Source organism: Phocoena sinus, chromosome 21 (genome assembly GCF_008692025.1).
Source record: "Phocoena sinus isolate mPhoSin1 chromosome 21, mPhoSin1.pri, whole genome shotgun sequence".
NCBI classification, from domain to species: domain Eukaryota; kingdom Metazoa; phylum Chordata; class Mammalia; order Artiodactyla; family Phocoenidae; genus Phocoena; species Phocoena sinus.
In genome coordinates this window covers 5225410-5241985 of record NC_045783.1, presented here as the reverse complement: position 1 = coordinate 5241985, position 16576 = coordinate 5225410, and the positions used below count along the sequence as shown (strand labels likewise).

At 42.4% G+C, this 16576-nt stretch overlaps 1 protein-coding gene across 1 annotated transcript in view; it reads right to left on the bottom strand.

The window, feature by feature from the left end:
* The window catches only part of VEGFC (vascular endothelial growth factor C), a 79697-nt gene extending 63568 nt beyond the window's left edge, over positions 1-16129 (bottom strand). The window contains exon 1 of the mRNA XM_032618230.1: positions 15852-16129. Within this exon, the coding sequence (XP_032474121.1) occupies positions 15852-16007 (156 nt within the window). The 5' untranslated portion in view covers positions 16008-16129. The remainder of the gene's footprint in view (positions 1-15851) is intronic.
* Between the last annotated feature and the right edge of the window lie 447 nt (positions 16130-16576).

Sequence of the window (16576 nt, the reverse complement as noted above, 5' to 3'; positions counted from 1 at the left end):
ACCTGTTTATTAGCCTTATGTAGCATAAATTTAATCACTATGACTAAGCACTGTGCCATGCCTTTGGGCCAGCCACGCGCAGAGAGGAGAGAAAATCTTCTATTTCACCCTGTATCTATGATTCAATTGCTCATGGCTGCGCAGAGCTGAGGTGAGAGGCAGACTCAGAACATGAGTCCTCGAGTCAGCAGGTCTTAAGACAATCCTAAAATCTCTTATAAATTAGTTATTTATGTTTCTGACAGTTTGGTAGAACAGATTCTTTCTGATAAAGTGCATCCATTCATCTCTTTATCTTTCTATCTACACACACACATATATACATATACATGTATGTGTGTGCGTATGTGTCTCCATATATAGTGAAGATCTAATAAGAAAGTAAGCATTTTTAGGAAGCCAAAAATGAAGTGAAAGAGGGAAATCAGAGATTACATAAGCACTCAAGTCGTACTCACCCTGGGCAACAAATTCTTTATGTGCATTTTTTCCCATTAATCCTCACAAAAATCTTATGAAAAAAGTCTGATTTTCTGATTACAGATGATAAAACTGAACTTCCAGTGGGTAAGCATCTCAAACACAGTAAGTGGAATTTAACCCATGAGCCTATCCAGAAGCTTTGTTCCCTCCGTCACTAAGCCATGCTAACCTCACGATAATGACTCAGATGGCTCATTTAGTGAATTCCACTTCTAACCATGATGGAGCAGCTTGTGACAAAACAATGCTCCCGCTGAGAATTAGAAAACAGGAGATAAAATTTAAAACAGCCAACACCTACTTGAAGGCAAAACTGTAGAGGCATCCCAGGCTTCAGTGGCCGAGATCCTGGGTAGGAAAAAAAAATTCAGAGAGGTGAACTGACATTTTGAGGGCTACTTTTTCCCTCAGGTAATACGCCAGTCAATGGATGGGAAAGAGGCTGAGAGTCCAGGAGAAGGTCAAAGAGGTAAAAGAAAAAGGTGAGGCTTCTGGCATTCTTTCTGTCTGGCACACTTTCTACTCTGGATGGACAGGTAAAACACTAAAGTTTGAGGCTGCAGGAGTCAGGATTTGAGGGGCTCAGATCCTGGAGAGAAGGTAACACAAGAGACACAAGTCTGACACTTATGGTTTTCCTCTTGAGGCACTTGGCTTAATGTCTGAAGCGCCCAGGGCAAGAAGCAAAGTAACCATACAAAAATCTGCAAAGCACAAGGATGTTTTCAGCAGTATTACCGTGCTGAGAAAACCAAAATCGGAGTTCAGGACCTGCCAAGGAAGGACCGCATAAACCCATAAGCTCTCAAATGGTTCTTCTGAATGACAACTCCCTAGCAACGTGGGTAAACCAGAGCAGAATGACCTTCACAAAGACTGGAGACAAGCCTCCAGCCGTGTCACACTCCGACTGAATTGGAGAGATCTGTCCCCAGTTTACCTGACTACCAGAGGATACCGGAAACCTTCTCTGGATAATCAAACAAACAAAAAACCCAAACAGCATAATTCTGACAGTTATAATTTTTCATAGACAATGTGAGACACTCAATAAAAAATTTCAACTATACTTACAAATAAGACTAAGAGGAAAAAAATCCTAGAAAAAATAGACAATATAAATAAAACCACAGATGAGCCAGATATTGAAACAGGTATTGTAAAACACAGTGACTAGTATGTTTAAGAAAATGGAAGGCAAGATGAAGAATGTTTGCAAAGAAACTGAATTTCTTAAAAAAATTGAAATTTGAGAACTGCAAAATATAGTAACTAAAAATAGATCTCAACAGATTGGATTGATAGTATTAGGGCAAAAGAGAGGACTAGTGAACTGGAATGTAAATCGGTAGAAAACATCCAGAGAAAACTAGAGAAAAAGCATAACAGACATAGACAACACAGAAAAGTGACACAGAGGGGACAGTGGAGAGTGCTAACATACATTCAACTGAAGGATAGAGACTACAGGGCAGAAGAAATATTTGAAGAAATAATAGTCTAGAATTTTTCAAAATAATAAAAAAAAACCCAAGCTATAAAATCAAGAACTGCTATGAACTCCGAGCAGATTAAATACAAAGGAAGCTACACCTAAAAGTATAACAGAACTACTTAAATCCAAGACAGAAAACCTTAAAAGCCAACAATGAAAACCATTTCTTGTTCAAAGAAGTGATAATAAGATTGGTCAGAAGATGATGGAAAAAATCTTTAGAGTATGGAAAGAAAATAAATGCCAACCTAGAATACTTGACCCAGAAAAACAGACAATAAAATACAAAAACAAATCCCTTTCCAATAGCTTCAGAAATGTCAAATACCTAGGTACCAACAAGGAAGATGTGCAAGGCCTCTATGCAAAAGGAAAAACTTAAAAAGTTTTAATATTATTTGAGAGAAATTTTAAAAGACCTAAAAGGCGGCTCAATATTGCTAGCATGCCAGTTTTCCCCAAATTAATCTTTAGATTCAATGCAATAATCCCACCATATACTGTCAAGGCAATATTAAAGGACAAATCAGAAGTATTTGTGCCATGTATCAAGTTTTTCTATGGAACTACAGAATTTAGGACAGTGTGATACTGATGCAAGACAGCAGAGTGAAATATAAAACAGGGAGTCCAGAAAAAAACTGTATACGTATAGAGAGATCATTGATGGCAAGAATAACACTGCAGAGCAGTGGGAAAGACACTGAGATACTTAGACATCTAAGTGGAAACAGTTAATCCTGATTCATACTCTCCTCCCTATACAAATATCAATTCCAGGTTGATTATAAATCTAAACATGAAAGGTAAAGCAATAAAGCTTCTATAAGACTATCATCATGACACTGAATAGACAAAGATTTCTTAAACAAGATATGAAAAGCCATAAAGGAAAAAGAAGAAACACCACTCTACATTAAGGAAAAAGAGGGAACCACTCACTCTACATTAAAATTTAAAAGTTCCAGTCATTAAAAAAAGAAAAAAACAAAAACGAAAAAATAAAAACAAGGCCAGTAGGAGATGGAAGAAGATATGTGTAACGTATGTATCTTACAAAAACCTGGGGTCCAAATCATGTAAAGAAATTCTAAAAAGTCAATTTAAAAAAGATATATAGCCAAAGAGAAAAATGAGCAAAATACTTAAACAGGCATTTGAGAAAAGAGAATATTCAAACGGGCAAAAAACTTATAAGCAGATCTCCAGCCTCATTAGTCACTCTGGAAAGGCAAAACAAAACCACAATGAAATATCATTATGGAACCACCAGAACCACTAAAATGGAAAAGGCTAATAACAAAACCGAGTGTTTGACTAGGACGTGAACAAAAAATAGGTTGGGATATATATTCCCCTCACTGCCTGCCTGCCTCGCCGTAGACACGAAAGTGTGTGCGTTCCATGGTTCCAGAGCCTGTTGGGCAGCCCCTCTGCCATGGTGCCCCGCAATTTCCAGGGTTGATTACACCATTCCCTTCATCCTGGCCCTGCAAGAATAGGATGGTTAGGACTTCCCGCCACTGCTGGTCTCTGGGTGCTTCATAAACACCTACAGTTCTATAAAACAGACCACTCATTAAGTTCTTTTCAACTAAAACATTTGCAGAACCCTGACTGCTATTCCTTTGCAGAGATTTTGGCTTTTAGTTTGTGTAAAATAGGGAGCTATTCTAAGGCCTTAAATAAGAGACGGATGTAATGTGACTTACAGTGTAAAAGCGTTAGTGTGTCTGCTCTGTTGAGAATACTCCACGAGGTGGCTGAGTGTAGACCCAGTGGGACTAGTGGGCAGACCGTGCTGTGAACCAGCTGAGAGACAATGGTGGCTCAGGTGAGAGAAGTGGCAGAAGCCACGTGCAGAAGTGGTTCGATTCTGGATATCCTTTGAAGGCTTAGCCACCAGGACTGGATTCCCTGATGAATTTGGATATGAGGTAGGAAAGAAGTAAGCCAAGGATGACTCCACAGATTGGGACTTGACCAAATTAAGGAAATTTGTCACCCTAACTGAGTTAGGGCAGGCTGTGGAAAGAGCAAATCTGACCAGGGGTGGAGGAGATCAGAAGTGTGGAAATGCCAAACAGGAAGTGGAAGAGTGAATTGGTTATATCTTCTAAACTTCAGAAGAGAGATCTGGACTGAAGACCCAATTTGGGGGCTATTTACAACCATAGGACTGGGTTACACCACCAAGGGAGTGAGCGGTTGTAAGAACAGAGGACACGGGGGGGAATCCCTGGGCACTTCAATATTAAAAATTCTGGAAGAAGAACAGCCAGCAGTGGAGGAGAAAGAACCACTGAGTCAAAGAAAACCAAGATAGACAGCGTATCAAGAAAAGGAGAGATCAACTACTGCGAATGTTGCCAAGTCAAGTAATAGGACACACTGTATACATTTAAAATTTTCTGCATATTCCGATGTTTTGACAACTGAAAATTTAAACACCTTTCTGGTTGGGGAAAGACTGCCGCTCTGAGGCTGACCAGTTCTTAGAAGCGCTCAGCTGGGAGCATGCCTTTGATAGACAAACTAACCCATCACAGAGCCTGGCCTTCTCTTCTGGCCCAAACACTCCAGGAAGCAGTGTTCCTCTGCCTTAACCATCCCAGGGCCAGGTACCAGGCAACGAGGGACCGCCCCTCTAGCTTAGTGCCACTGAAATTATTCAAACTCCCCAATTCCTAACTGTCCAAGCTGCCCTGCCTCGTCTTTCCCTGGGAAACCCCAAGGGAGGCTGTATGTAGTCTCAGCTTTCCCCCTCGCTCTTGCCTTCTGCCTCTTCACCAAAACCTCCCCTGGCGACCCGTTCCTCCGGGTACGATAAGACTTTGCTTTCTTGAGCCTCTCTTGTGGCCACACCTGACTGACCACTGCATAAAAGAGCACAGAACAAGGAGTTCTAACCGTCGTACACGGGCTTTGGCAATGGGGAGGTCACAGCTATGCTGAAAAGAGCAATGTGTTATTCATATGTTATTAAAATGTATTGAGCTAGCAGATACTACATTAATAAATGGATATTTAGGTGAACTTTATTCCATCTGTGGACCTTGAATCACAGAACCTCAGGTAGGGACACTGAAGGCAGGAGTGGGGAATCCCACTGATGCACTGAATGGTTTTGACAGGCCCTCGACGGAGAACTCATGTTTACCAGTAGCTAACTTGTGAGACAGCGTTTCACGTGAGTTTACAATGCTGTACGGTACACACTCTTTGCCCCAGTTTATAGCTGAGAATCTGACTCAGAAGTGTTAAGATCATACACCTCCTAAGTGCAGTGCTAAATTCAAATAGAGTTCCCTCAAAGTCCATGCTGTTTCCACTACCCTATGCACTCTAAAAACAAAATAAAATAGAATATTTAAAGAAGGCATACTTGAATTATCTGGGAATCAAATCCGGGCCCCTGTATTCCCTGAAAGTCCTATTTCCTGGTAACCCTACATATTGAAACTTCCAATTGTAGATGGATCTTATTCCTCTTTTCCCATTAAACTGAAAATATTTAGAAATGTTAAATGAACAAAAACCAAGTTAACTTCTCTTCCCAGCTACCTAATGATTTCAATCAGTATTACTGCTTAAAATTAAGAGGCTATGTTAAAAAAAACTTTATATTAGTAAAAGTCTTTCTAAATATACTTAGCAAGTATATTTGGCTGCTCATAAAGTCTCTTTGAAGACTTGACAAGTCATTTCCAATGCAAAAGGGTAAATCCTAACATTACCAACATTGTTATTGTGGAAACACTTTAAGATATTAGTCACTAGAATGATTTTCTAAATATATTTAGCAGGTTTAGTTGGCTACATATGAAGTCTCTTATCAAACCTGACATGTTATTTCCAGTGACCTGAATAGGCTATCTCCCTGAGGAAGCAGAGTGGAATAAATTCTCAATACAGACTTGCCAAACAGAGAATAAAAGTAGTATCTAACATATACTCAACTTTGAAATTATGTATTTCTATTATCGTGTCCTCTGGACCACTGCCCCTGAAAAATAACTGAGCTCCTATTTGAGCAACAGATGCCCTGCCAAGCTGGTTTGAAGTGATCAGGATAAAGAGTTCAATAAACGTTACGAGAATTCCACGGCAGCTGTCACACACGAAGGTCTGGCTTTTCTGAATGACGAGCACCTTCTCCTCTGCCTCCCCTCCACCCTCAGAGTAGCCAATTGTGACGTGACCTCTAGGTACATACCCATTCCTTCTCTCCCTCTGCCCTAACACACTCTCATCATTCATTCACATAAAGTACAAATCACCAATGAATGTGCAAAACTTAACTTTTCTCAAGAAAATGCACTTAAAAAAAAAAGAATCAGCGCTTGGCATCAAATAATTAAATTCTAATGGAGACTACTTTGAAACATCAGCACGTATGAAAATTGTCCCTAAGGCAGATTAGGAAGAATAATTCAAACCATTAAGGATAAATAATCCAGTTGCAGGGGGAAAAGTTTAAGATAACATAAACTGGTCCAATCTTATTAGTGTATCAGGTGATGATCTATGGAAATTAAACAAGGTAAATACTTGAACTTCAAACACTCATAATAGTCGTTTCCTTCTCTGTTCGAAATGTCTTTTCATGTCAAATTCCCATTACATTTGATACATGGTCTGCTCACTGGAAAAAAAAAATGTGTTTAACACATAGGTTTACAAATTTGAATAACAAAATCAATATGGCGAAACATTAAAGGTAATGAAGAAATAACAGAGAACTGTGCCCAAGGGCTCCATGAGCATCAGACATGCACTGAATACATGCTTATGAGCTTCCGTTTCCCATTTTCCTTCTCAGTAAATGTATAAGACACATGAAGAGGTGCAGGCAGAAACCACAGAACACACGTGAAGATTCTTGTATCTGGTAGTAAGACCGTGGACACTCCACCTGGGAGAAGTAACCCCTGCTTTTCCTTTGTGAGGACAACCCAGCTGAATCTGTACCTGGTGTTTTATTGGTAGTGTGAAGAAATTTTAATCATCCATCTCCCTCTTATGCGTACCTTTTTTGCCATTCTCACAAGCTGGTGATCTGAAAATCAACACAGTAAGGTCATTATCTGTTATCAGATTATCTGTTATCAGAGTAGCCTGTGATCTGACAATAGTTGTCCCTCACTTTCCACACAGACACTGGAAGTCTCCACAAACACCAAATTGGTCTCACAAAAGTTATAGCTCAGTGAGAGGAAAAAATGAGCATGTTGGCTGAAGAAAGTCCTATTACAGTTAGGCATGAAGCAAGGGAGATGAATCCATTAGAAAGAAATCAAGTAAAATCAGAAAATTTTCTCTTTCCAACCTCACACAAAATACAGAGTAAAAGGAAAACCAACACCAATATTAAAAACATTTAAATTAAAAATGTTATATTTGCTTGATTTGGTATTGATTTTTCTTACACAGAAATCTACATAACTTGAATATCTTTCAAGGGTACTAGCTTTCCCAAGTTTTCCCCTTCTGTTACTACACCTACTTTTGACACAACAAAATTAGTAAGTTTAAATTCTCATGTTCTACAAATGTTTCAGGTAAGAACTCTCTCTCCAGACTAAACTTGAAATCTTTTGAACAGTCAAAAGGTCTTACATAATAACATTCATATAACTTAAAATTTAATCCTTCAATAACATTAATCTTTCACATGAGTATACAAGGAAGGCACTAAGTTTGCAAGCATGAGAAAAAAGTGAGAAATCTGTGGGAAAAAGAAAACAAAATTAGAAACCATATTGATACAATGTTACAAACCAAACACAGGCTACTCAAAATCCATTCTCCTTTTCTTCCTTATAAAGGGAGCTCCAATCTTGTTCGAAGTTGCCTGTGCTTTATTTCTCAGCTTCTCTTGCAGCTAGGGATGGCCAAAAGACAGTTCTGTCCAATAAGAATAAGTGCAAATCTACTACAGATTTCAAGAAAGCCTGTGCTTTCCTGTCAAGGCACCAGATTCCTGTCTCCTAATTCCTCCTTCCTTGAAATCAGACATAATGCTGTAGAGGAATTAGTCTTGTTGCAACTTTGGGGGAGAATATGTGGGAGAGTCTGGGACATTGATAGCCAAATAGAGTTTCACATGGCACCAGCCCTTAACTCCACTGGCACGAAAAATAAACTCAAATTTGCTTAAGACACCGAAGTTAGATTCTTGGTACATACAACCAAATCCCATTTCAAATGCTATTCTTGAAGTAGTTGGTGAGACCACCAGAGGCTGAAATAAAATTCTTTAATGGTGGGGTCATAGCTATAAAAAACAAAAACACCTCCCAAGCATCAAAGAACAGAAGTATAGGAGAAGCCTTGGGGGAAAGGAGGCAAAAGAGAGAAGAATAAACATAAATTTTAAAAACGTGCAGAAGTGACTGCATAGCAGAGGTGGTAAATAATGGTCACAAGAAGGGCAATGGAGGAATGCAGTAATTCTTGTTTTCATTATAGCTGAGTCATTAAAATGAAGTTATGTATAGTACACTTTAATCAACGCGATAACTTTGAGTTTTTATACTTAAAACTGCTAACTTTTTGGGAGTCCAGAAAATTCACTTATGAAGATAACCTTATTTCTTTAGAACATTGAATAAATGGCAAGTGCCTTTAAAAATAAAATCACTAACACATAATACAATATTCCCTTCTGTTTCCCTCGAAGCTCTGGGCTCTCCAGCCAAAGGGGTCTGCTCCCAGTTGCCCAAAAACCCCCTGACCGCAGTGGCATTACTAGCCTCTGTACTCTGCTCTCACACTCCAATATTTGAAATACCCCTCCCTCCCTCCCTTCCGTAACCAGCATCTACCCGTTTTTCACAGCTGACTCAACATCACCCCACCTTTCCCATGACTGCCCATGCATACCCCAGAAGCCTAGCCAACGACTTCTGGTAAAGTGGCAGACTCTTACAAAAAAAATCCCTTATACTGTCTGCGTTTAACTCATTTCTGGTATTTTTAATGAGTAAGTTTCTTGATTCCTGTCATAGACAGGAATCACTCACTCTACATTTTTCTGTATCACTCACTGCATTGTAATTTCCTGCTTAGAACTGAAGCTGCCGCTAGTGAGAATTAATTAAAATGCCCCTGAATCGAAGTAGATTTAACTATGAGAATCTGGAGTGAAAAGTACATAAACCTTGTTCTAATGGGTAAAATGGAGGTAGGGGTGTCCACAGGGCCTCCTTCTTGAGTCCTTCAATTTCCCTTCCAGGCTGTCACTCAGGCAACAGGTGACTGAGGAAGGAAGCCCTTTGGAAAAGAACAGCTCTCCAGTCCAATCCCTTACCATAAGCCCTGGGGATTGCATGAACTTCAGATCCCAGAATTTTCAAGAAACCCAGTCCATATACATTTTAATTCTCTCCCAACCCCCAGCAAGGTCTATGGCAGCATCTCATAAATACATCACTATTTCTTCAATGAAGTTTAGATATATTCAAACTTAGAGGATAAATAAAGACTATAAATAGCTTTATGTCAGATCAGATCAAGGTATAGCACCAAACAATTTACAAAAATGAGGTTTGGGGTTTCAGAATTGCAGAAAAGGAATCATCAGGAATCCCTTCTAACATCTGAAAGCTACTAGGGTGCTATCAGTACCAGGAAAGGGTAAGAATCCACCGGCAAAAGGTATTTCAATTTAAGGCGCCTATTTGAGTCTATGATGGATGCCCAATAAAGAGAATTAAATCAACACAACTTCTTCTCTCTCCAACAGTTAAACTAGGAACTCTGAAAAAAACAGTAACTCAGTTGAGGGCTGGAAGCACCTGAAAGATCTGCCTGAGTAAATTTCAGAAGAAACGATTACACTGACAGATCTAAACTATGTACAGTAAACTTTAGCGTTACATTATAAATCAAATGAACTATTACCTCTTATTGTTTAAAGTTCTCTGCTACGCGAATATTTCTAATGTGAAAAATTAATGATACCGTAATTCACAACTTGTACAAATGGGAAGTGACAAATATGTGTTTTGCAACAAAAAGTAGGCCTGTGTAGTACTTAGAGAATGCTTTTATCCGCCAGGAATGATGTAACAGTTCACTGAAAGGGGGGACAAGGTAATGTTTAGACGTTGGAGGAAGTATCATGCCTCTGCAACTAAAGTCTGTTCTTTCCAAATCCAATTAATCCTGAGAGGTCACTTGACATAGTAAGATCACAATGTTTCACAGAAGTTATATTAGTGCAACTTAGAAAAACTGTTCAATTATCGTCAGGAGGCCTGCTTAGGCCTCCAGTTCTGCAGCCATTCTTACAACAGTACTATGGATTAGGCCAGTTATGATCCATCTTTAATCAGAGGGCACCATATGGTGAACCCTGGAAGAAAGTCCAGGTTTCTTTCAGATTGTTCCATTGTGGGGAATGTGGCCGAAATAAAAGTAATGAGGGGGTCCTCGCTGTACAGCAATACTTCTCTCTGCCCCCTTGCACACTGCTACAGCTTACAGGAAGGAGGAAGGCAGTATGGACAGTGGGTCTTTAGCAACGCCCAAAGGCTCAAACCCATTACCACGCTTTTCTAAAATACATGCTGCAAAAGTTTTTCAAAAAGAAAAAAGCTCTATTCTTGCTCCTGGTTGAGTCACTCGAGTCTTAGATTCGTCATCTTTAATAAAATATAATAACATCCATCTCCGGGGGATGTAGTGAAAAACAAAATGAAATTAACTTACAGATACTCAGGACATTACAGTTATAACCTAATTATGTCAGACTCGGAGCCTCTAACATGAATTGATGCAGAGTGAGGTAAAGAGAGGAAGAGGGTTCAAAGGTTTCCATTTTCACAAACATTTCACATGTCCCTAATACTGAACTTCGTTTCTAAAGACTGATGGTTGGTTACTGCGAAAAAGTATGGGTATCTGAAGTACATCAGAGAAATATCATGAAGCAAGAAGCAGCACCGAGGGCTTCCCTGGTGGCGCAGTGGTTGAGAGTCCGCCTGCCGATGCAGGGGACGCGGGATCGTGCCCCGGTCCGGGAGGATCCCACATGCCGCGGAGCGGCTGGGCCCGTGAGCCATGGCCGCTGAGCCTGCGCGTCCGGAGCCTGTGCTCCAGGACGGGAGAGGCCACAACAGTGAGAGGCCCGCGTACCGCAAAAAAAAAAAAAAGAAGCAGCACCGAGCAGGCTGCAAGTAAATGATTAAAAATTACAGCCACATTTATGGCCTATTTTATTTGAATAAAATTTACCTTCTCATTTCTAACGCAGGGTAATAGGATATGCACACTGGTAATTTTCCTTTCAGGATTGTAATAATACTTGTCAAGAGCTCACACAGTTCTTGAAAGTTTAAGTCCTATTGATGCTAGACAGTTATTTTCCTTTTATGGGATGTAAATTTGTAAAGCTTATTTTACTTCTCCAAAGAGTCTTAGGTCTAGTGAAGTCTTAAGTGACTTACGGAATAATGCCTTCAGCTTCCAGCATACATCAATGAAAACCAGCCTCTTCTATTCTCTGAAGTGCGCTAGTCCTACAAGTAGGACCAACGTTTTCCTATGGTTAAAATACTGATGCCAAGGTTAATGTCTCCCACTCCCTCACTTTTCATATTAATCAGTCACCAGATCTATGGGTTCTTCCTCTGTAACATCTCCTTCTTCTGTCTCCACTGTCCTCACTCTGCTCTATTTGTCACTTCCCTTCTAGACTATTACTGCTGCCTCTCAACTAGATCAGGCCCCCAGCAGAAGTCTGTCGGACCTCTAATCAATCCCATAAATGATTTCCAATAGCCTTCTTACTACCTATGTCTTTCAGGTGCTTAAATCATGAATAACCCTCCAAGACTCACAGCAAGACTCAGAGCATTCAAATTCCTTAAACTGATTCAGGCCATATACACTGTGATCTCCATCCACCTTGAAAGCTTATTCTTATTTAAGAGTCTTCACTGTTACTCTATATAACCCCTCGGCTGTCATCAAACACTTCTACTTGCGCTCTCACTTCCTCACTCCATCCAAGACCTGAAAGGGATGTCTGATGTAGTCATCTGCTGGAAATTCCTATCCAAGTTACAGCTCAAGTTCTGCCCTAAGTCAAGGCACCCAGACCGACTAGGCCACATGGATGACTCTCTTGCCCAAACCTGAGGACACAGACAATGCTTTGGTACTCTTCTTCCAATAACTCACAGTATTTTTGTGCTTCAGGCTTTATTTTTCCTACCTGAGTTGCAAGCTCCTTGAAGAGAGGAAAATGGCTTCTGTCTTTTAAGATGCCCCATCCCTAACAGATTACCCTGCAAACACAAAAACTATGTAATGAATATGATAAAACCAATGAAATTAGTCATTGTTACACACCAGAGATACTGAGTGTAAGACTGTCACTGTGTATGAGAATGACTTAGGATGCTAGTTAAAAATGTATGTTCCTAGACCCAAGTCCAGGGACTGCTTGTTCTCAGGTAAGGAAAAAATAAAAAATTAAAGACCCGTAGGGAGTTCAGATGCAGTTAGCACAAAGATGGTAGTTTGAGAAACACTGCCACTGATTACTTTGAAACAGTAAATAAAAAAATAAAACAAATACAAAAGTGTGCAGAATTATAAATGATGAGAAAGAAAATAAGGCATGTTACAAAATAGTTGCCATCATTAGGAAGTTTTTTTTGTGCCAGTCACCATAAACCATATGCACTTTTACTATGTTAACTGAAAATAGCTATTCTCATTAAAGCAACTAGTGTTAATACTAAGCTAATCAGTTTTTTTGCACTTAAACTATAAATTTAGGGATATTTAAAGTTATTTATGTAATACAGAAAATTAGATAGTTACATTTGTCTATGTAATAATATTTGATCTTTTTTTTTTTTCTTGCGGTACACGGGCCTCCCACTGTTGCGGCGCACAGGCTCCGGACGCACAGGCTCAGCGGCCATGGCTCACGGGCCCAGGCGCTCCGCAGCCTGTGGGATCTTCCCAGACCGGGGCACGAACCCGTGTCCCCTGCATCGGCAGGCGGACTCTCAACCACTGCGCCACCAGGGAAGCCCTGATCTTTTTGATCATTCACTTAATTGACACAAGATTGTAAATCTTTAAGCTTTCTTTTGTTGAGTTCAATCTTTATTAACAAAGGCATTTGCAATGTAAGATATGCTCTCCTTGCATTTATTACTCTAACAACCTGTAAGGATCTAGATATTTAAACTCCCAGTCCAACCCACCTTTTGGAATAAAAGCATATTTCATGATATGAAGTAATGAAGTAACTCCTCCTTTTGTTAATCATAAACCAACCTTTCTCTTAAAACCACACTCAACTCCAACCAACCACGGTGAACTGGTTGTTCTCAGGTAAGGAAAAAAAAAAAACTATCTAATCTCACATTGGCAAACGATTATAGTCAGTAATCTAGTGCTTTTTCTAGGTTTTGCAGGTTTCTTTAGTTTGATGATAATTTTAAATATTTCCTCTTTTATCCCCATTATGTGTGGTTAATTTTAATTATATAATTAGGCAATGCTTTGCTTGCCTTACTTTTCTGATGTTGACTTGCTTGCACTAACATCCTTGGGAAAAACACTTCAGAAGTTTTTAGTAAGTCTACAACCATGAATAATTAGAAAGAGGAACCTAATAACAGTAAATATAGGTCTAGAAACAAGGAGATCTGGCTTCCATTTGTGATTTTACCTCCAATTTTCTGTATGGCTTTGGGGATGAGGTGAAGAAGGGTATGGCTAACATTGGTTCACACCCTGTGAGCTGTTTTCTATTTTATTTTAATATTAAAAAACACTTCTGAAGCGTAAATTACCAAGAATCTGCATTTATTGGGGACTATGTATATCTAGCATCTTCTATTAACCTTCCTCTAATCTCTTCTTGGGGTTTATGTAAAGCACAGAAAATTAACAATCAGCTCCCGTCCAGGGCTTACGTCCAAATGAGGGACTAGTCTTGTCCACTAGGGAGAGACATGGAGTCTTTGGACCACGTGTCTTGGACTCTTCCTGGCAAGGACACAGCAGTTCGCCACAGGCATTAATGACACATGCCCTCTCAGGCTGCTACTCAACCACTGGGGAACACTTCGGTGCGGGAGTAACACTGCCTTGTGGTCTGTGGAACTCAGAGCCTTAGAACGAGGTGCCGTCATGTGTGGAAAAGCGTCCATACCGCATACAGAGTTATCAACCCATACTCACCATACAGAATATATAAGAGACGGTCAAATATGAAAAGCCAACAAGAATGCACAAAGATTCTCATGGCAAAGGGAAGCTCTCATTACATCACCAATGAAGACAATTTTGAAAACTAAAAACACATTAACTTTTATCCTCTAGCCACACAGATGTAAACACAGGCACACACGGGCCTATCCATCCATTCAGGATCCACCCAGCAGGCAGCAACTCTCACACAGGCTCTAGGCTTATCAGGACAGGCTGCTCATTTCACCTCCTATTTCACGCTTTCTTGCCGTAAACCAAAGTGAGTTAACATAGGCAATAGGGAGGAGTTGCCTTCCTAAGTCATACTTGGAATAAATCATTGGAGGAAACAAAGTGAATCAATACCATGAAATCCAAGGCATTTAAATTACAGGAAGTGTTAGTGGGTCTAAGGTTACATTTTTGTGGCATTTGAGGATAGGAAGACTTTCTCAGGGCAATAATTACACCAATGTAAATATCTGTGTTGAAAATTATTTCACAATGCACATAGAGCGCTCTTTTCTGAACTTTAATGTATATGTTTCTACTCCATAGTTTTTCCCGCCCTTGATCCCACAATTGAAATTCCAATATTTCAATTTTTTCCCAAAACTTAAACACGAAAGTATTTTGGTTTTTCAAAACTCAGTCTTACAGCGTATTTCAAAATAAAACCGGGAAGGCAATTTAATTTGCACACGTTCGATAGATGCTAATCAATAAAGTCCACTCAAGGGTGGCAACTGCACACCCCTGGCCCTTCACTTGCCGTCAGGTGAAATAAAGTGCTGCAATCTAGTTCCAGCCAGGGGTACTGCCAGTGTGTGAACCGACACTTCCAGTCTTCTGTGGAATATAAAACTTCTTCAGGAATTTAAGAACTCCTCTAAGCATACTCTCCATCCTTAGGTCAGTTCTGAACTTTTAAGGTAAATAGATACTCTTTCAGGAGATCAAGGGAGAAGCGGGCACCAACACGATACGACACTTGAAAATCCCAAAGTCTCAACAGTCTCCTGGCAACATTTTTTAGGCAAAGAGTTAAACATCGCATTTAAAAAACCAACAAGGAAATCCACCTTACTTTTCAGTACTTGACGACCAAATTTCAGAAACGCAGCGTTTACTAAGTTGAAAAGCCATGCGTGATGGTGATGGGAGATCCTGTTGCACCTCCAGCTCGACCAACTGCTCCGAGTGAATCTGCAGTCTGAGGCCCTCAAGCCCGGTTACTAAATGCCACATCGGAGGAATTCTCCAGGAAAGCAAGCCTCGGAGGACTGCTCACCTAAGCCCGGGAGCCGCTGGAGTCCCGCTAACCTGCCAGGTTAGAGCAGAGCCCTCCCGACGGCTTGAACTCGGGCTCTCCCCGCGCCGGGTTCCAGGCGCGCTCGGCGCACCGGCGGGGGCCGCCCTCCGGCGGCTGCACGATCGCTGTCACCAGCCACCTTCCGGACCCTTCGCTCGCCTAACTTGCTGTCCTATTTTCTATGAAAACCTTCCTCCCAGAAACCCTACCTTCAGCGCTGTAACTGTGGAGCCCAGGCGCACAAGGTGAAACACAAACCCGCCCTCTGCTCCCGTTCCGGGTCCTCAGCGACCCGAAGCCCCCGCGGCTCGACCCCGCAGCGCGCGGGCGCGCACCCACCTTGGCTTCGCCCGCGTCCGGCTCCGCGTCCGAGAAGCCGAGTCCCGACTCGAAGGCGGCGGCGGCGGCGGCGGCGGCGGCGGGCGCCCGGCGCGGACCCGGGAGCAGCGCGGCGGCGAACAGGGAACACGCCAGAGAGAAGCCCAGCAAGTGCATGGTGGACGGGCCGCGAGCGCGCGGGGCCGGGCGCCCCGGCGAGGCTGCCTCGCGGCTCGGCCCTGTCCGCGAGGGCCGTCCGGGGACCCCGCGGAGCCGCGGCGGCGGGAGCGGGTCCGGGCTCGGCGCTCCCGACGCTGCGAGCCGCTCTCCCGGCCAGCGCCCGCGAGGCGACGGGGTCAGGGCAGAGCCTCACAGGAAACCGGACATCCGAGCGCCCGAGGCCGGGGCCCGCGAGGCGAGGCGAGTTGAGGCGAGGGCGCGGGAGGACGGCGCCCCGCTCGGCGGCTCGGCGCGCGCCTCGGTGAGCGAGGGGGGCAGACCGAGACGCCCCGCGAGGCTCGGGCCCTGCGGCGCCCCCGGAGCCCGCGTGCCCCCGCCCTCCCCTTCCCCGCGGCGGGGCGAGCCGGGCGGCCGGGCGGCGGGAGCGGCGGCGAGGCCGGGGAGCGCGGGGCGCGGGGCTGCGCGGCGGCGGGCGCAGGGGCAGGGCATGGCTGACGCGCCCTCTGCCTGCGCTTATGTGAGAGAAAGCGGCCGAGGGAGGGAGCGTGCCGAGCCCGGCCGCCCTC